The sequence below is a fragment of the Eucyclogobius newberryi genome, unplaced genomic scaffold, assembly GCF_026437365.1.
Source record: "Eucyclogobius newberryi isolate DKJ021-1_F unplaced genomic scaffold, fEucNew1.0.hap1 SCAF_1, whole genome shotgun sequence".
Classification (NCBI taxonomy): Eukaryota; Metazoa; Chordata; class Actinopteri; order Gobiiformes; family Gobiidae; genus Eucyclogobius; species Eucyclogobius newberryi.
The window spans coordinates 38687541-38708893 of record NW_027315723.1 but is presented as its reverse complement, the minus strand read 5'-3'; the positions used below and the strand labels follow the sequence as shown (position 1 = coordinate 38708893).

The following is a 21353-nucleotide window of genomic DNA, read 5'->3' as shown; positions in this document are numbered from 1 at the left end:
TTATATATAAATAAAATGCATCATTATCATCAACTTTATTATTATTAGTATTATTGTATAAACGTATACTTAAATTAATTGATTAATGACTGAAAATCACATTATTTTTTTAGAATCTTGAATGTGATTCAGATGGGAGGCAAGAGCCAGATTTCCATATTGATTACATTGTACTTTATCGTGAAATATCTAAAAGATAAATTCACAAATGTTTAATTTGATGATTTCTATTAGTGACTAGACTCATTGCAGCATGTGTTAATGAGGGTCAGAGCTGACTGTGCTGGTCACCAGTGTGACACAGCAGCTTGGACACAAGCTCAGTCATAATTGTGAAATGCACACATTTCACTGTACTGGCCACCAGTCTCTGGCTCTCCATGGGTGGAACCACCGGACCTTGGTGGAAAATAATCTGGACACCCTTGATTCAGTGCATATTGTCCAAATGAGTTGTGTGTTGTGTGTCAGATGTTGCCTTCGTGTCCAGGTGCAGACTGGAGATGAGGATGCCCACAGCCTGAGAGCGCTTCCTGTCCAGCAGCTTCACAATCTGTGAATGGACCAACAAACCACGGTCACTATGACAACCGGACATCGCCAAACCCATTAGTGAACCATTAGCAACAAGGCTATTATGAGGAAAAAACAAACATGGGTCATCTTATTGCTCTGGCACGGTTTGTGTTTAAAATGTGGGAATCTCACACTGCAGTGTTATAGTGTTGCCATAGATAACAATATTAAGTTTGAGGAATTAATAAAACAGGTCTTAGATTACACTTCTAGGCACGTCATTAAGCCACATTTTTGGCAAAGACTTTGTTTTTTGGTGAATTAATAATCATAATAATTCAGAGTCAGGGCTGACAGATTGTGGAGTCCACCCACCAAATGTGTTAATTTATACAGGTTTACAAAATGAATATTGAAACTATTCAATAGTACGGGTCTGAGATCGCTGTGATGTCATTCAATATAAAATTAATAACACAATATGATTTCTGAAATCAAGTTTAAAATTGTATTATTTTAATGTTTTCAAGTTCAAGTGTAAATAGTGATGGTGGCAGAGTGGCCTTTCTGTGCGGAGTGTGCATGTGTCCGCCCTTGTCTGAGGAGGGGCCCCAGTGGCATTGAAGGACGGGTCAAATGGTCAAATGTCCATATAGGGACAATAAAGGCTAATCTAATCTGAAAAAGTGCTATGAGAAGTCAACTCAAAAAACACTCCTTAGTGACTGGCCCTTTAAACATATGCAGCCAAGGTAAACCCTGTTAAAGCCGTCTTGAGCTTTTTCAGTGTCAGTCCAGTATTAAGAGTCATGTGCTGTTTGTATTTGGTTTGTATTTAAGTATTTATTTTCACTTAATAAATACAGACGTTTACATGAAAAGGAGTGTTGCAGAAACCCGTAAGAGCTCATCCGCAAGGCCACATCATTTATCTAGCTTCACTTTTGGTCATGTGATTCACAGATGAAAATCACATACAAACAGATAATAATATAACATTTTTTACAGTAAAGAAACAGCTTTTTAGGAAAACATTATTACATTGCTTGAATTGTATTGTCTTTAAAAAAACTACAACAATGCCTATTGCTGATCAAATCAGATTACTATTAGTAGAGGCTTGTAATTGTTTCCACTGTGAAACATCAACTCATAAAACATCAAGCAAAGCTTGATAAATAAACATTTTGCTCCATGGGAACCTTTGGCAGTTCAAAGGGCCAGTAGGCCCCATAAAATAATGACATCCCAGAAAGTGCACAAAGTTCAGTTCTAAAAAACCTACTGATTAACACATTGTAACACAATCAAGTACATATTTAATATACTGTAGCGTACTTGATATATATATGTAGCCCTTGTCTCAGGTATTACTTGAGTTGGGTTCTTTTACAGTGTACTCACGTACTCAAAATCAGCATCTAATACATGTTTGAGTCATAGGATAGTACCTTAAAACAGTAGGGGCTGAAATAACGAATTAAACACCAGACAACAGGTAAAGTATAAAAATAACCCCCCTTTTAATAAAGAAAATGAAACGTGTAAATTAAAATAAATTGATTTGTCAAGTTTCCTCAGCAAACACAACTGCACACAAAACACAGCATTTGTTGATGTATTACAGATTAAGTACATTAATTAAATCCATAAGCCGGCATCTAAACACACACTACGTTTCAGCCCTGTATCGATGGTTGTGGGCGGTGTGACCAAAAACCCGTAGTCACTTCACTCCGTGAGCAAAATAAAATAAAAGCAACTGTGTTAATTCCGCCAGATTCGTCCGGTGCGATCCCGCGTAGTCCTCGTCTCCTTCTCCGGAGCACCAGGTTATAGCCATGGATCTTATGATCTATTATGTTTTACTTTAACGATATATATACATGTTTTAAATGAACATTGATTTCCATCCGGGTTACATATAAAATCATCATGGAATGACACTAGTCTGCATGATCAGGTCTGGTGGGATGGTTCAGACTTATTGGCCTCCTTCTGGCGCAGCCGTTCTTTCTGTTCAGACAAAACACAATGGTATTTGCAAGTATCTGAGTTGAGACCCAGTAACTGTGGTTAAAGCCTCAGCAGACAGTGACTGAATTATAATGTATACAGTACTATATAATGTATATGTTACCAGGCTGTTTGGGTTGATCTTTCTGGTCTCCACTTTCTTCTCGGCTGTGATCCTCTTCACTGAGAGATGTGCCTCCTTCAACCTCAAAAACAAAGAGACAAACAACTAAGCAACAGAATGACACACTGCATAAGCTCTCCAACTTCTTGATAAAAACAATGTTGCTTCATTATCTGTATAAAGTTTGAACTTAACTGCTCTGCTTCTCTCATACTGCTTATTAGCTGTGTGAAATATAGATATATATTGAGTTTATTAACTCAATCTAGCAAAACCACTGACCTGCCCAAAATAAATAAATGAATAAATAAATAAATAAATAAATCTCTCAAGTCTTATGTCTCATAAGTCTCTTGCCTTCCAAGTCAAAATAGAATATGTCTTCACGATATTGAAAAGAAGTGAGCTTTTAAAAGCAGAGTCAGTGTCAGTTACCGCTCTTTGGAGATGTTTTTGCTCTCTTTCTTCCATCTGACTTTGAAGTCGGCACAAAACTCGAACCAGAGCATGAAGAAGTAGCTTGTGGTCACCTCCTCGTCTCCTGCTTTGGGCCTCAGGCCAAAGTAACCCACCACATCCTGGAAACTGAACAAAATTCTGATCTTGTAAAAGTTCATAAAGGGGACTGATATTTCAATATTGTTATATTCTTCTTTGTTCATCGGTTTGACCCTGGTTTAGTCGTGGCAATCTAAGTAAAACGGCATACTTATTAAACTCAATGTAATGCACTTAAAAAAATGATGTCCAACCTTTTCTCAATGGTCATCAGATGAAAAGAGGCTTCACTGTGGTCTTTCCTCGCTGCAGAATCGCAAGACACAAGTTAGTACTACAATTAATAACTAATCACAAAATATTATGATATTTTATATCGTATTCACACTCACCACTGAGAACAAATGCTTCCATCTTGTCTTTAAACGGCTGCAGATGCTCCTGTGAGGAATTACTGCAGACGATTTGAATGTTTTTCTCACACTCTGTAAAACATTAGAGGGAAGTAGAAAACGTTAAAAGTATTGCACATAAAATTATTAACTTATATGATTGTAAGCTTGTATTTCAGTTGCCTGGCGAGCCAGTCACTTTCTGTTCCAATGCAGGAACAGAACATTTACCACTGTCTGTAGACAACAGTCCAATTTGGGATCCATACACAGCTGCTTATATGCAGGGCACGTCACTCAAATCCTCCAAACATTCAAGTCCTTCACCTCCCCCCTGCTGGACCCCTGCAGTTCACCTACAGAGCCAACAGTGTCTGTGGACGACGCCATCATCCTGGCTCTCCACTTCATCTGGCAGCATCTGAACACCCGGGAACCTATGCCAGGATCCTGTTTGTGGACTTGAGCCACTTCCCTCAGGCAGGAGGCTACAGTCCATCCGGACCAGAACCTCCCGCCACAAGAACAGTTTATTTCCATCTGCCGTTGAACTAATGAACATCTGACGCTTTTAACTATTATATAAGTCAACAACTATTAATTTTGCTGTTCACTTCACTATTAATTTTGTGTATATACTGTACTCAAACTATGTCTATTTTAATTTTAATAATAAATTCTTAATTTATAAAATGTGCTATTATTATTATTCATTGTATTATGTTACCACCTTACCACCAAAGCAAGTTCCTAGTTTGTGAATTCTGTTAACGGACAATGGCAGTAAATCTTTTTTCTGATTCTGAAGTAGCCATGTTTGGACAGAAATGGACAATGTGTTTCTCTGATTGGTTAATCCGACTGACACGTCCATCGAAAATTGTGGAAACATAATACGGTTCCAGACTATACGACTAAGTATTGTAAAAGTGTGTAGTCTTAAACATGCTCATAGTTGACTTTCTTAATCCCAACCTCACCATCCCTTGTTCACCACCAGTTTATCTACTGCCAAGATTTAGCCATTCATTTATGCTTTTTTAGCTATATAAACCTTGTTCTTTTACTTCATCCCTGCTTCACCTGCTGCAACTGTTTATCTCAGGAGCCTCCTCTCTTTGGCTCCTCCCCATCTGTGGGTCAGAGGAGCCAGTCTGCCCAGACAGCCATAACAGAGCCCCCTCCTCCTCACCCCCATGTCCCTACACTACATCCACATCTGCAGATCAGATTAAAAGAATACTGTTTTCTTTGAGCAGTTGTTGTGTAAACTGTTGGTGGTATCGTATCTGCCCTGTTCAGTGGGTGGTTGGTTCTTTTGTTTGCCCTTTGTAGCAGTAAGAGCTAGTTTATGTCAGACTGAAGAGGTTCATGGAGCAGCAGGTAAACACGAGTTGCTCTGATGTGACTAAAATTACACTAAAAGGTAAAATGAAACAATAGGGATTTTTACAAAAGTTATTGATTAAATATAGGTTTCTATATTTTTGTAAGTTGAACGCTCTATTGGTTTCAACCAGCAGCACAATGTGACTTAATACAATAGTATGCACGTGGACTTGGTTTTTAACCAACAAAACGTCTGGTTGGTGGCAAGAAAACCCTGTCTACCTTTTTAAACGTTATGCTGAAACACAATAGAAATTAATAAGCCAGTGAATCTGAAAAATATGGGGCTCAGTTGTATAAAATAGGTGACTGCGATGTGCTCATCAAACTATAACATGACAGCTCATATTTAGATTATTGACTGTAGAGGAGGCCACAGTTCCTTGTATTGCATCTGTTTTCACATGGATGACTTCATAAACCAAACTGTGTTAGAAAACACAGAGAGTAAGACACAGAGCATACTGGAGGATCAGACTGGACAAAAGAAAGAAAGATGCTCTGCTGCTTTAGCCACAGTCAGATACAGCAGTGGAGTTGAGAGTCACACAAACCTATCTCCCAGGCCACACTGGAGCCAGTGCACACAGGAGCACAGATCACAGACTGATGGGGCAGTGATTGCACAAATGGGAAGTTGTAGTCTTTGTGCTGGCGACAGGGGCACAAAGCCACTGTGATGCAAGAAGCAGATCTGATGGACTCAGGATTAAGCCTGGAGCTGAGGCGCCAGGGCAGTCTGTCAGAGAGTGCTGAGTGCTGCCAGTCTCCAGCAGGAGCACAAGCACAAGCACAAGCACGTGACAGACGCAGTCTGGGAGACAAGTGGCATACAATTTATGTTGGTATATATTTCAAAATGAAGCACTTTTTTTTTTAAAAAACACAGTGTAATATTATATTATATTTGAATTAGAGCTGGGTGACATTATTTTCTCATCAAAATCAAATGAAAATAGCTGTCTTAGAAAAATATGAAGATAGTGATCCATTTTTGAGACTTAATGAGTTATTAAATATAAGGATGTTTAGTCTTTGTTACAAGAGATATTGATAGGACAAGGCCTGGACCAGCAGCCTCCCGGCTTCCTACCAAAGTCTATTATATACATGAAGTATAAAGCTTCATACATAAGGTAGAGTGACTTATGTTCACATGTTGATTATCTTTCACACTTAAAGACAGATACAGATCGACAAAGGATTTCCTGGGTGTCAGCGAAAATTCACATCACGTTATGTGAATGTCTGGTGTGGTTTCTAGTTTCTGGCAGAATTACATGCATTAACACAAAGACAGATTTCTCTCTTAATAAGAACACATTTGTTTTCCACATCCATCACTATCGCTTTCATTATTTTCTACATAAACATCCCAGACCTTTAGTCAGTGGCATTGAACAGAGGAAACAGAACACAGTCTGGACTTTTACAGCCACAGGATTGGTTGTGGATCTCTCTGTTAAATAGCTCTCTCTCTCTTTCTCTCTCGTTCTCTTGGTGATTTGAAATGATTGAATCAATAAAATCAATAGTTTCTGTAAGAAAAGCAGACTTATTTTTATAGAGCATAAACTGTGACTTGATCTGGGGCCACATTTGGGAGATGAGAGTAATAAGGGGATTTCTGGTGCAAAACTGTCCCAGACATGAACCAAAGTTTGGGCTGTGAGAACTGTGAATCACAGACACAGTTATACAGGCCCATTGAGGTTTACAACAAGAACACAACTCAATATCCACAAGGCCAGACTAGTCTGAGAGACAGGTTCAAATCACTGTCTAATGTTTCAGCAAAGAATGTGAACTACAAATGTTCTGAGACTATTGCTGAGTAACAATCACCCGTGAGATTGTTTATTTCCCATTTTAACATGAGACATTTTGACTTTCCAGGTGAATAAAATATAAAATATTTGGAGGTAAAAAAAGTTGCCTGGAATGCACCATTAAAACTAAACTTCACTAAAATGTAGAGATTGAGTAAATACATATGAAAATGGTTCAGTACAAAGGAAACATAATTTTGTTGTGGTGAAGGGGATCTGACATAAAGCTTGCACCAAATCTCTGAGCTAAAAGGCTGATGAGTTTATTGTTGTGAGATATGAACAGAACTTTGCATTCTCTACTGTTGCTACTCTATTATTCCCTTTTCTTTGCTCTAATAGTTTGAGTTTGTGGTGACATCAGCACATACTAGACAACACGTGAGAATCGGTAGTACATACTTGTGAGGTCTCGGCTCAGCTGTCTCAGGTCCTTGTGGAGCTCCCCAAACTTGACCTGAGCTGCTAAAAAGACGTCCTGAGGTTCTGGCAGAGGGAACACGCTCTTGTCTGTCCCAGCGTTCTGTAAAGACCCAACATAATCAAACCAAACTGTGACGACATTATAAACACAGAAAGGATCAGCTGAGTGGAGTCTACAAGAGAAATGCCTCATGTTATCAAATGTCAAATGGCAGGAATAAGTTGTGCTCTTTCTGGATAAATGATTTGCACAGCATCTCTACTTGACATGGTCTAAAAAGTCTATTATTTACTGTTTTGATATGACTGTGAAACCGTACCTTGTCCACATTGCGCAGATAGTCTGACACCACATAATCCACTAAACTGATGCGATTGTCCTGATAAAACAGAAAAAAAAACACATTGTTGCACATTTGAACACTCACAAAGATGGTGATATTGCTTACAAGTTTTCAGAAATGGCATTACCCTGCTTTTGACATCTTTAAGTTTTGGGAGAATTTCCAGTCCAAATCCGTCGGCCTGTCCTCTGGTCCTGCTGCCTCCGTTCATGTGGTTCCCCAGCGCCAACACCAGGCCCATGATCTGCCTCACACTCGGCCTTTCCCACAGCACCTAGAGGGAAAAGTACAAAAAGTCTAAAAAGAAAGTACAAAAAGTCTAAAAAATATTGAATTTTTATGTGAAAAGGCACTGTATTTGCGTTCAAGTATACTAATAAACGATTAACAAACCTAATGAATCAATTTTGAATCTTGTTGCAATTTCTTTAATATACATTTAAGTTGTTTAGCATTCACGGACTGTCATGGCAATCTATTTCTACCTTTTCCCTTTCTCGTGTGATTTACCAACTCTTTTTTGTAATCAATCCATAACGCTGCTAAAGATGGCTGGGTATTGTGCAGATCGCACGGCAAATTGAGTGTCATTTCACATTAGCAGCAAAATAACATTTGATTTGATCTCTAAAAGACTCCCCACCTCACAGACAGACGAAACAGCTTGCAACTTGCGTTGTGTAGAAGCAATGCCATCAAGAAACGCAGACTGGAAGATAATGCACTGAGCTCGACCGGCGAAATCTGGGATCTGGGACAGCTCGTAGAGAAACCTAATAAAGTACAAATAAAAGGCACAGTTAAAACATATTCAGTAAGCATATGTAGACTTTGAGATACCTACTGCTCAGGCTTGTCCAGTAGTTTAATTTCCTCCTCGTTCGATGTCTCATAAAGTTTCTTGATTCTTCCAAGTTCCTCTGGTTGTGCTCTCTAAAAAAAAATAATACATTTTGAACAATCTTTATGGAAACTTGCCATTAGAATGATATAATATTATGTTATGAGGCTGCATACATTCTCATAGAGGGCTTCAATGGTGTCCATGTCCACAACTGAATTATCCACAGTCAGGACAGCTGGGGGAAAGAAAACAGACAAAATCATGTATTTATTGTGCTGAAAACTTTAGATTGTGGAGCAATGATTAATTTATGTGTAAAGCTTTATCAACCCAGGCCCAGGGACTACTTTGGTGAATGTCTGAAGATTTATGTCACATTTCAGATCGATGTCGTATCTGAAATGTATGCTGGGAATTTCTAGGCTACATCTCTGTGTACACTTTAGTGGTTTTATTGACTCTGAATTCATTTAAAGCACCTTTTCCCATCATTTCATTTTTTTTTTTTTGATTATTGCAAGAAATAAAAATAAAAAAATACTCGGATATTATATTTGCAGAACAACACCTTAGATTAGAACCTGGAAATCTAAATAAGATGCATTTTAGTGAGGATACTTTTTCAAATCGACCTGTTAAGTGGCAGATAACAGACAACAGACTATTATGTGCCAAGGGAATGGGATATTTTTTAGTTTTTATTTCATACCCTGACAATACTTTTTCTACTTATTGTACCACTATAAATGAACGGTTTGCTGTGGGGGTCAGGTGTTTCCTCACCGTGCTGTATGTCCTTCGTATCCAGGTGCAGACTGGAGATGAGGATGCCCACAGCCTGAGAGCGCTTCCTGTCCAGCAGCTTCACAATCTGTGAATGGACCAACAAACCACGGTCACTATGACAACCAGACATCGCCAAACCCATTAGTAAACAATTAGCAACAAGGCTATTATGAGGAAAAAACAAACATGGGTCATCTTATTGCTCTGGCACGGTTTGTGTTTAAAATGTGGGAATCTCACACTGCAGTGTTATAGTGTTGCCATAGAGAGATACTATTAAGTTTGAGGAATCATAAAACATGTATTAGTTTACACTTGTAGGAATGTTATTAAGCTACATACTTTTTTGGTGAATACTTTGTTTAGTTTAGTTTAGTTTTAGTCCTGTTTTGGTTCAAGTTTGGTCCTGGTTTAGACTTGGTTCAATGGGAAAAGCGATCCACGGGTCTCTGTGACACTAGCGCTCTCTAGTGGAGATGTTACAAATAGCTAGAGCTACTGCGTTACCTTTCTGGTTTTAGTTTTCTTCCCATAGGCCTCTGACAGCACCTTCCTCTTCATCTGTGTGGTGGTTTTGGCAAACAGATCTTCAAAATCACACGTGTTGAAGTTGGCTTCCTCCAACATGTCCCATACTGTTTCTTTACTGTACAAAAAAAGAGAGTTTATGACGTTTGTATAAAGTTATGGGCCCTGAAGGAAACTTTACAAATGTCTCAAACTGAGCTAATCATAATTTCATATTCAACGGCAGTCTCTTACTTGTTCTCCTGAATTTGAATCTTTGTCCAGTACAGTGGCTTCATGGGTCGTGATGGCTCCACTGTAGGTTTTCTGGGTGCTTTGTCCAGTGAGGTGACCCCACATCCATGGGGTGGAGGAGGAGGAGGGAGGAGAGGACCACTCCCTGGCCCTGACTGAGGCAAAGGGGGAGGTGGAGGAGGCAGGGGAGGCGGTGGGGGAATGATATGTGGATTTGAGTTTAAACAGTGTGAAAATGGAGAGAGAGGATCATTGAGTGAGTGTGATTGAGCAGTAAGGCTTTTGTGATCCAGCGATGAGTCATCACTCTGTCCTAACAAGCTCAAGCTGAACAAATCGATGTCTAACTTTTGAGGCTCAACTTTTTGTGCATTTATTCTTCCATCTTCATCGTCGCTTGTCTTCACAAAAGTCTCGCGGTCCGTCTGGATGCAAACGTTACGAAATGTCATATATGGAGCGTCGTCTCCTGTGGAAACCGAGGCGTTCCGGACTTCACCGTGGCGTTGGGACTCGGACTGAGACAGGCGGGACTGCAGCTCGATTACGGTGAACTCAAGTCGGGCCACGGTGTCATCGCTCTCCTCCTTCAGTCGGCACAGCTCCTCCGCATAGTCCTCCTGGGAAGATAATTAGTATTGTTTAGGAAGGCTAATTTATTTTACAATGTTTGAATAGGGTTGAAGTAAATTACCTGTAGCTTTTCCAGATCTTCTTTGCATTCTCTCTTCAGCTGCAAAAGTGCTGCTTGGTGCTCTGAAAATATACAAACATAATCATCTATAACACTATTTTGAGCGTAAATGTGTGTTGTATTCCACAATAGGAGATTCCATTACAAAACAATGTACTGTATTTAGCTTTGTCACAGACTATAATAAAGCAAATATGTTCCTCCGGACATTTTATGGCCATTAGCATTTTTATTGTATGCTTTTTCCCCCGGTGTTTAATAGCTGTTGTCCATTTCACTTTTTTAAAATGCCCTTGTACATTGCAATACATTATAATACAGTACAAAAAGGATTGTTTTGGCCTGCAGGCCTTTTTGGACAGGGGTGAAACAGCATCCTCTGCCTGGATGAACTCTCTCTACACTATATGAACCACCCTCTCTCCTCCCGAGGGGTTCTGGCTCCACAGTTGATCTGCAAATGGAAGTGCCTCAGTCCTGGACTATCTGCAGCCTGTCCCAGGAGTAGGTTCTCTCCTTCACTCAGGTTCTCACCCAGGTTTCTACTTTTTCCCCACTGGGTTTTATGTGGTTTCTGTGGAGGGTCTAAGGACAGGGACATTTATCCATTTACTTAATTCTTGTGAACATTGAATCTCTAATTTTCTGTTAGTTAAATCAACAACTCTGAGACACCCACTGAGGCAACTGCTGTTGTGATTTTGGGTGTTAAAAAAAAAAAGTAATTTAATTGAACTTCATGAAGTGTTTTTCATACATGGAACACTAAACTCTACAGACCAAACAAACACATGAGGCCCAGTATAGAGCACGAGCATCAGAAGAGACTGTATTTGTTTTCCTAAGAGTTTCTAAAAACAACACACTAATGCGAAATATCTTTCTTTTCTATTAGTCCTGTGAGCCTTGTATCGCATCTAATCGTGAGGGACCGTGTGATTGCCAGCCCACGTTAAAACCGTACCGAATTTTCCATTGAGATGAAAAGGTTTTATGCTACAGAGTGGAATATTATAGTCAGAGGAACAACATTTCAGTATTTTTGTCCATTCACTTTTTTTTCTACATTTGAACCTCAACCCAGACATTTACAAACACATCGAGCAACATCTGATTTCCATTATGGGGATAAAACACACAGAACTCCATTGGGCCAGTGGTGCACAGTGTTAATTTTCAGGTTGAGGTTACACCACCTGCTTGTCTCCATGGAGAGGTTATTACTGGTCCTGCATGTTCCTCACTATGGCATTAGATCACCATCGCCATAGAGACAAGCAGGGGACACTAGCTAAGTTACAAGTCAGATCTGTGTAGATTGTAATAAAACACTAGAAATTGAAAAACAAGAATACAGATAATGCTGTAATAATGTGGCACGTTTCAGAATAACACCTCCATGGTAGCGAACCTCCCACCAGAAAAATTACAGAGTACAACTTTGATTTCATTCTCATTTAGAAAACAAAAAATCCCTCATGTTCCATTGTGCACGTGTCATTTATCGACGGAGGGTTGGGTAGTGTTTATCTAAGCTTTAGTAGGATATTACATCGATCACATGACAGAGAGCAAACAACTGTGCAAACTGCTGTCCTGTGTCTCGGGAATATTTAGCTCCTGCTGACAGTCTGCCCTCTAGCATTTCTGCCTCGGCACATTCACTGCATTTAGAGAGCAGAGCATGCAGTGCGGATGAATACGCGCCGGAAACATTCCCACATGTTACGTCATGTACCTGCTTCAGTGTACTTCAGTCCCACTTTCTCCTCGTCCTGTAGCGGAGGCCACACTGCCTGGAGACGACCTGGGGTTCTGTCCTCGGCATCGGCGGGACGTTCTGACTGTAAAAACAAAAGCACAGAGAAAAAATATATAATTACCGCTATTTTAGCCACAGCTGTCCTGGGGCAGTGTCAACAATGTGGTGATATTTCCGTGTGTGTGTGTTTAGTAGTTTAAATGAAAATGCAATACGATACAAGCATTGTGTTTCAGTAATGTAGGTGTAGTAATACAAATATCTGCAATAGCTGTACTGTGGTGATCATAACTTTCAAATGGCTACAGTATATATATGTCTCTATGTTTTGTAATTGTTTGATTCATACTTTTCCATCAGTCTCCTCTGTGTTATCATCTGTTTTCTCAAATAAAGATTTCAGTTGCTCTCTCTCCTGCCGGATCCTCTTCCTCACTGCTTCTAGGTCCAGCTTCTCCGAGGGATCTTTCTTCAGAGGTTTGGGAGTGAAAAACGCCTTGAACGCGTCGAAAACCGCATCAGCGCTGGACCTCGTCTTCACCGCATTGTTCAGTTCATTTTGTGTCGACTCGTCTTGCGTTTCCTCGTTTAAAAACTGAGATATTTGGTCCAGAAATTCGCCTTGTGTTGCGTTGCTTTGCGATGTGGGTTTAAATTGGGAGATAGTGTCGTGCTCGGGTCCGACTGCCCCTTTCCGCAGCACCCTTAGGCCACTGAACAGGGCAGGAAGCTGGGTGTGCTTATCAGTGGGAGACACGGATGGAGAAAAGGTAGCTCTGGTTAAAGTCGATCCTGGGGGTGGTTCATTTGACATACACGAGGACTGGATACACACATTTGACACTGGACATTTGGGTGGTGCTACTGATAAATCTTGGGTTACATTTTGGATCTCTTCGTCCTCGAAAAACTCTAAGATCTTTTCTTTCATCTCAAATTCATGCATTTCTTCAGATTGCAAAAAATCCTCTGAATTTGGCAGGTTACAGTTGTGCAGGGAAACATCATCTCCACTAGCGTCGCTTCCAGCTTCTAAATTGTTGTTTTGTTTATCCACCATCATGCGTTCCAGTCCAAGTTCATGAAAATTATTCTTATTCAATGCATTGGTCAATTTTTCATGATGGCAGTTTTCAGCTTCATCAGGCTCTTTCTCCGGCTGGTCCAAAGGCAAAAGCAAATTGAATTCATCATTTTTCTCAACCTCGCAAGGCCGTATAACAGGGAACAAGTCTTTTTGTTTTGTGTCATCCCAGCTTGTATTCTCCTCAATTATGTTTCTGTTCAAATCTTCGGGAAATTGTTGGAAAAATGTCAGTACAGCAGAAGGTTCTTCCATTGTAGATCCAAACAATTACTTATCAATATTGAGAAACATTTGTCAAATCAATTCGAAAATTGGTGGCAAATAATTTCAGATGAAGGAAAAAGTAAAGTCCAGTATAGTAGAGAATAATTGTCAAAGTTGTAAAAGAAATGGGAGAAAAAGAATCAGCTAAGTTACTTTTTAAAGCAAAATGAAAAAATCCTTTCAGCTTCTTTCTTGTCTTCTTTGTGAAAATAAAAGTAGATTGTAAAACGTAGACGCCGCCGCCAAAGAGTAATGGCAAAGTCAAAGATTTCCAAGCTTTCCTTAGCCAGCTTCAGTTCAGCCAAATCTAATATTGTAGTGTGCAAGATTTCCTCTGAATGTTCTTTCAAAGTGCAACAAGCTTTTCCTTCAGTGGCTTCCAGCAGGTGTGACACCCTGATACATCCGTGAGTGGACAAACACACTAAGAACCACACCCGAGGAGCTGAAGCAGGAACCAGCAGCTCAGTCTAAATGATAGAGAGCCAATGTGCACAATAACATTTGAGCACGTACAGAGTCGCACCGCTAAAGCTAATCTGAGTGTGACCCAACCTCAGCGCTTAAGCAGCTCACCAGTTAACCATTGATACCAGTGTTTTCTTACATGTCCTGACTCTAATAGTAATTGTATTTTTAAAGGTAATGCAGTTTGTATTGTGCATTGAAAAGTCTGGATCTGGGTGATGACAGGAAGGGCATCCGATTTTAAAAAGTATGGTGCTTTTAAACTGCAAAACCCAATATTCAAAGCAGTGTATGCAACGACAAATGGGTTGTTCCAAATACGTAAATGTTAAGGTTTGGAAAACATGGAATACTATTTATTTACAAGTGATTCAAAATACGAAGATTTTGAGTTTTCTAAAATATTGATTTAAAAAAATGGTTGTACTGTTTGTTTAATCATTTCAGATGTGGATTTGTACAGCCATATTATACCATATTTATTCTTATTTCTAGTCATCAGCATTGTGAGAGCCATATTGTCCATAATGACCCTGAAAACCCCCTTTCTTTCCAGAGAGACATTTGCAACATTTAATCTACTTACAGCCACAGTTTGGACATTGTGGCCTTAAAACAAGTTATGTTTATGTAAGAATGAGAGCAGTTAATCTGGTAAATACCCTTTAAGTCTGCTGCATTGCAAGTATACATCATAACAACAGACTACACAGCAGAGAAACAGCACAGCCCAGTTTTAAATGGAATGATTCATTCAAATAATAGTAATAATAATTTGCATATGTTATTTATGCATTTGGAGACACAATTGTTTCAGATGGATTATCAGATTAGTTGTATATTTAGGATAATTAAATGTATGAAAGGTGTGTAGTTTTTAAGCACCTCAACTAACAAGAATCAATCATTCAACTGTTTCTGAACATTGCCTTTATAAAAAATCCATTTTGTCTTAAGTTATTTGTGTTGACTGTGATTAAATTTAGTCACAGTTTTAGTTTTGTGTCTTTAGAATAGTCCCAATACATGAAACTATTACGCAACAGTATTTCCATGGTAGTAATGTCAAACAAAGTCAATACAGGGCCACAGTCACAGTAAGATGTTCAATAATGTGTGACACCAAGGAAAAGGTCTGTATCTATAAAGTTCTCTCTCCCGTGGCATTTGTGCGTGTGTCAAACTATTAAACCATAATAAAACATTTGTATTCTCAATCACAAATGCCACAGTTGAATTCTCCCAGACCTAATTTCACACTCGAAGACCTTTTCTGATTTAAAAAAAAGCGTACATTTAAAATCCTAATATGTTTTTTCCAGTATTGAAAAGCGGGCAGTCAAAGCCCATATCATAGATTACACAACATAACTCCCAGTCTACATTAATCCTGCTGTTATATAACCAATGAAAACACAACGGCCTTTGTTTCACCACCCCGGGGCATGACGCCATTAATAATCTTACTAATTACAAACGGATACTTCAGCTACTCCTTTCCTATAGTCTGAGAAATGGGTCGGAATTGGCAATGACTCTGCAGAAAAGAGCGTGTTGAAAGAGAAGCTCGATATCTACAGTGCGGGCCATAAATGGAGAAGCTGCAGTAAATATTTCAGGATGGGCAGGAGTGAGTTAGGAGGCACTTAACTCACCCAGAGCTCGGGGGACGGTGAGAGAGGGGGTGGCGAGGGCGAGGGCGAGGGCGAGGGCGAGGGCGAGGGCGTAGGGCTGATGTCTTCGTCTTCAAGAGCAGTGAGGTGTAAAAAGTCCACGAGCTGAGGTCTGCTGGGATGGGACAGGCACAGACTGTCCTCCACCTCCTGCTGCCACACCTCCTCCTGCCTCCGGAGGGCCTCGTCTGTCCACAAACAGAGATGGGGGAAATGCACGGGTCAAATATGGGGATGGAGATATAGAGGAGTAAAAGGTAAAGGTGAGTTTAGTCCTGGTCTATGTTTCAGTTTCAGTTTATTTTTCAATATTAAAAAAACACACAAGAAAAGTGCAAAGCATTAATTCATCTGTTCAAGCCGCATTAAAAAAAACTGTTATTGTAGAATAAATAAAATGTTATTTGTCGTACAAAGCATTGGAAGTTTCTTAATACATAGTTATAAGCCGTTGGGATGCCGTTGTGTCACAATGTAGTGTTCTGATTATGAAGGAATGAATGTTTGAGTTTTACTATTACACTATTTAACCATTAAAAAACATTAAATCCATTTGTATAAGACATTTTAACAAAAGACACTCTGAGTAGAGCCATCATTAAAGTAATTAAAACTAACCTCTAATCACTAGAGGTTAGTTTTGATGACTTGACTTTGTATTTCTTGTATTTTGGACTAGTTTAGACTTATTTGCTAACATTTAGATGCATATTTTTTTTGGTGTTTGTGAGTTTTATAAAAATGATCAAACATGGTTGATCTAAAATGCCACACATTTTAGTATAGCCATAAACCGGAGTGCCCAGCTATCGATCGTACGAGCTCTTTTGAATTCAGTGTGAGTTGTTTCTGCCATTTGCAAAAGCAGCATTTCTCCAAAGGAAAGCATTTTCCTTTCATTTCAGCAAATACCACTTAGTATGCGGCTCAATTGTTCAAAAGTAAAACAATCTGCATAATACAATACAGGCATTGTAGCTGAGAATACAGATTAAACAATTACTTTTGGCCCGTAGGCTTTAATAGACAGGGCAATGTATGAGTGAAATGCAGGTGAAAATACATATTTTAATACCCACAAGTATCTGAGATCGCATTGAGGTCAGACTGAGAACAGCCTCTAACACATGACAATTTCCTTCTGCCTCACATTAAACGGTAATGCACAGGTTCAGTTCCTGAGCAGTTTCTCTCGTCTGAGTCGTGTTTCTCCTTCTGCCTGAGTGGGTTTTTCAGGGTGCTCCACTTTTCCCCTTCCACCATAACATGCACAGCTAATCCTCCAGGTAAGCTCTTCTGACCAAGACGGCACAAGATACGGTAAAGAAGGCTCCATCCACTAAACTAACATTTCAAATGTGTTTTTACTACCAAGGAAAAGGTTCAATAGTACCAATTTTAATTTAATCATCAGGTGGTCTCTAAAAAGCAAGACTATTGTAAATCTCATACCTGCTCAAATTAGTGTCTCATTTCAATAGCAAACTAATCTAGGTATTGATTAGTGTCTAGGGATCAATCATACTCCTGGAAAACACAATTATGTGCAACGTTTGACCTTTTAGGCTCTTCCAAACTACCACTGTTTTCAACATCAGGTGCTTATCCCTTGTGCACTTGAGCTATTCAGCCCATCAAATTTGGCATTTAACAGTGACTAAACTCCAAACTGAATGTGGACCAAACCAGGACTAAACCAGGACTAGAACAGTACTGAACTAAGTCTAAAAAACGGGACTAATCCGCACCCTTAGGCATTGTTGATTTAATATACTAGAATGCCATATATACAATTACTCTGCATTAAACGAAAAAAATCATATCCAGATAAATGTCAAAAGAAGGATTCATAAATGTTGAACTTAATGTCAATGTTTATGTTGCTATAATTGGCAAATCACACCAGTAAAAACAAGCATGTCTGGGCTGTAATCTTAAACCTGCCCATGCGTATCTCACACAGCATAATGGCCAAATGTTTTATACGCATTCCAAACATTTTAGAGGCGACGTGACACTGCATGTCCTACTACCGACACTGCCAACCTATTATAAGATCTAGTATCTGGAATCAGGCCTGAGCACTTTCATTTAGAGACTGCTGAGGTGCACAAAACACCGATTCATTCAAATGAGAGTTTTATGTTTGGAACTAAATGCTTCTCCGTGAAACCAAAAACGCTGTTGCCGCACATAATTATGCAACCCAATCTTCACACACTGTTGAAAATGAAATTGCACTGTGTGTGTGGAGTGTGTTTACCTGAGTAGAGCAGATCATCTTGACTGTCTTTACTGTTGGTGGCCTCTATGTAGACATGGCCATAGTCTTTCATCCAGTTCATCCACTGCTCATTTGTATCACTGTAGTTTTCCAGATCGTCCGTCGCGTTTTCCATTGTCTCATTTTGGGGGTCAGGAGTTGGTGAAGTTGGGGTTAGAAGAGGCGACGAAATGGGAGAAAGTTGATATGTGGAACGACAATTTGCTTGACTGTAGCTTGGCTTTACTGGCAGAGGCTTTGGCCTTTGTTGAGTTTCTTTTTCCATCAAGGCTTCTACCACCGCACAAAGCTCCTTGATTTGCAATTGTCTATTATTACTATCATTTGAATTCATATCCTTGCAGTCATAATCATGCGACGTATTTAATATGTTCTGTTCTAAATGTGTAAATTCACCATCGTCTTTAGTCAGGTCAGAGCTTGTGGGGCTTCGTAGTGCTGCCATCTCCTTCACACACTCCTTCAACAGTTGTAAAGATCTCTGGTTAACAGTTTGGCTCGTTTCAAGGTTTTTGGTATTTTTCGCCTCATAAAATATCTCATTGTCATATTCAGAATGGTCCGAGTCAGTCATTTCTCCCTTATCGCGATCAATAGTTGACGTTGGAGATGTTGGTAAGTGTGAACGTCGTACAGCTAGGTTTAAATCCCACAATGATGTTAGATTCTGTTGATTTGCTTCTTCTGACGCGAGATCTTCTTCAGAATCATTCCTGATGCTCACCTTCTCGTTCGTGGTCACCGGAGTCCATTTTGTCCAGACGTGTTCTTTTTCTTCTTCTAAGTAGTCCATATGTTTGCTTTGTTCTTTTACTTTGGGTGAATTCATCAACGCCATTTTTATTTGGAAATTATTCTTGTTGTCTCTTTCTTTTGCCCTCTTTCTTTTCTTAAATATTTGTGATCCATACAGCTCATCTTTTGTTAAATTATTCTTGGTCCCATGTTGGTTTCCCATGGTCTTGAAGGCCTGGTACTCTGGAGACAATGGTATCAATTCAAACAGCCTGCCGATCTCTGAAAACTCATCAAAGGATAAGTCTTTGAAATCACTGAGGGGTTTTTCTCTACATTTTGCCTCCTCCTCTCTGTAGTTACAGGTCCATCCCGGGCTGGATGTCTTCGGTGGGGCTTTGAAGGGGGAGTCGGGGCCCCTGCTGAGTGAGTGGGACATGCTGCTCTTCTTCCTGACGGCCGTGTAGGGGTGCAGGGTGCTGTGTTTGCTCTCCATACTGCCTCAAAGCTGAAAGGAAAAACAGAAAATGGACATTTAGTTCTGTGTGAGCGAGAAATTCTTTACTAAAAGCTCGCTGCATAACTGTATGTTGAAGGTAAAGTCTACAAGTCTAAATTGTCTACAATACATCATGTTATGGAGGCACTAAAAACAAATTGGCCATTTTAATTTATAAGTAAACAGGTTATACAGTATGACCAAGGCGGACATGATTAAAATACAATTTCTCTTTCCTACACTAAATTATTATCAAGTAATCACCATTTTATAATAACTTTACTGTAGTTATATAGTAATACATCCATGCAGCCACAGTCGACATATCCATTTTTACACATAAACACTACAAAGTTACACATACTTCATGCTAAAAATGGTTTCTCTATAAAGTGGAACTTACTTGAGGGAGAGCTGCTGCATGTCACTTTTCTCCAGCAGATGCACGGACACTTCATGCAGGGCAAGGTCCCGCCCACAACGCTGAGTGACAGCCTTTGGACCAATAGCAGCTCTCCTGGAGCACTCGTGCGCCTCTCATTTGATCCAAGCGCGCACACATCACTGGTGCTAATCCGTAAATGAAGACAGGTGTAAAGTCATTCCCAGATGGCGGGATTATTGGTGTTAGTGTAATCTATTTATCAATCTGGAGTCAGTAATTGACTAGGCTTCTTAGGCTTTACTGTGTGTAACTGGATCACGTTTTACGCACACGTGCCATTAAACATGGGAAATGTAAACTGTATCACTAAGACCTATAATGTACATACGAAACCATCTATGGACTGGGACATGTAGTGTTATATACACTTACTGGGACATATAGTGCTATATACACTTATATATTTACATTAAGGAGGTGACAGAACAGGTTGAGTGAGTTAGAAATACAATTTAAAACCATCCAGATCTACGTGTCCAGTTTAAACTACATTGACCTAGATGATGACCATGACGTGTTTGCACTGGTGATTCCCTGAGCAGTGCAGTGGACCTGGATCTATTAGTGGACCACGCAGAGGCACGTGCCTGAGAGTAAACACAATCCGACCATCTGGAAAGTGTTACTGAGCTATAAAGGCAAGAAGAATAAGCTCGTGTCTCATTGATAAAACACCAACACACACGTCCACGTCAAAGGGCAATCTGAGTTTAAAGAAACGACTTGTATGGGAGACTGATGGAACGCCAGGAGCCACCGCGGGGCGCTAGAGGGCATGTCGTTGTGTCCTTAGGCAAGACACCTCACCCACATTGCCTAAAGCGCTTCAATACATTGAAGGTGGAAGAGTGCAACATAAATACACTGTTATAATATATGAATAAACTGTAATGATAAAAAGAAAGCAGGTACAGAACAGTGTGAATACCTGTTACGATGAGGTGGGCTCAACAGTGGGATTTTTCTTATAAAATAAACTTATCAAGCTGCTGGGCTTAAAAAGAAAGCTGTAACCTACTTATTTTCAGTCAAATCAGATATTCTGGGATTAATCAAACTCTGGTTGTGGTCCATTAAACCTTTAGTCAAATTAGCTTCAGGTTCAAAAAGGAATTGTCAAAATAACCCACCAAATGCCAAAATGTGAATCAGACCATCCTCCTTTACTGCCCTTTATATTTACCACAGAAAATCTAGGCAGAATTGAAAATCTGATGTTCCTCTGTACGACTTCAGAGTCTCAGAAGCCAAAACTAGCTTCACAAACAGTCCAGCCAAGTATTTGTGCTCAGAAGGGACAAGAACAACTTCAGTTTGAAATGGGGCTCATATTTATCACGTATTGTTGGAATAATGAGCCTCAATTAACAAGGGGCTGGACTCAATAACACAATCCTATTAAATTCATCCAATGTAAACCCAAACACGTGAAAGAGTGAACAAACACATGCATGAATTAAAATTAAACCTGATACAACTTGATTTCTGGATTGCTATTCTCTATTACAACAATTGAATT

The 21353-nt window shown here is 39.6% G+C and overlaps 1 protein-coding gene across 1 annotated transcript; it reads right to left on the bottom strand.

Moving 5' to 3' along the window:
* Positions 1-2502: 2502 nt before the first annotated feature.
* Positions 2503-19849, bottom strand: fmn1 (formin 1). The gene is made up of 19 exons (XM_072450332.1): positions 19793-19849; positions 18135-19398; positions 15854-16059; positions 12729-13730; positions 12356-12461; positions 10618-10679; positions 9924-10543; positions 9669-9807; positions 9159-9246; positions 8549-8610; positions 8376-8464; positions 8175-8304; positions 7659-7805; positions 7508-7567; positions 7167-7287; positions 3547-3639; positions 3409-3460; positions 3092-3241; positions 2503-2738 (listed from the first exon to the last, which is right to left on the bottom strand). Exons 2-19 carry the CDS (start codon positions 19384-19386, stop codon positions 2537-2539), a joined length of 4581 nt encoding a protein of 1526 aa, XP_072306433.1. The 5' UTR covers positions 19387-19398; positions 19793-19849; the 3' UTR covers positions 2503-2536.
* Positions 19850-21353: the final 1504 nt, after the last annotated feature.

Coding starts and splice junctions, on each gene's coding strand:
- fmn1 (XM_072450332.1), bottom strand. CDS start 19,386: ATGGAGAGCAAACACAGCACCCTGCACCCCTACACGGCCGTCAGGAAG. Junction 12,462..12,728: donor CAGAGGAGACTGATGGAAAA/GTATGAATCAAA, acceptor TTGTTTTTACAG/TCAGAACGTCCCGCCGATGC. Junction 8,305..8,375: donor CTACTGGACAAGCCTGAGCA/GTAGGTATCTCA, acceptor GTACTTTATTAG/GTTTCTCTACGAGCTGTCCC.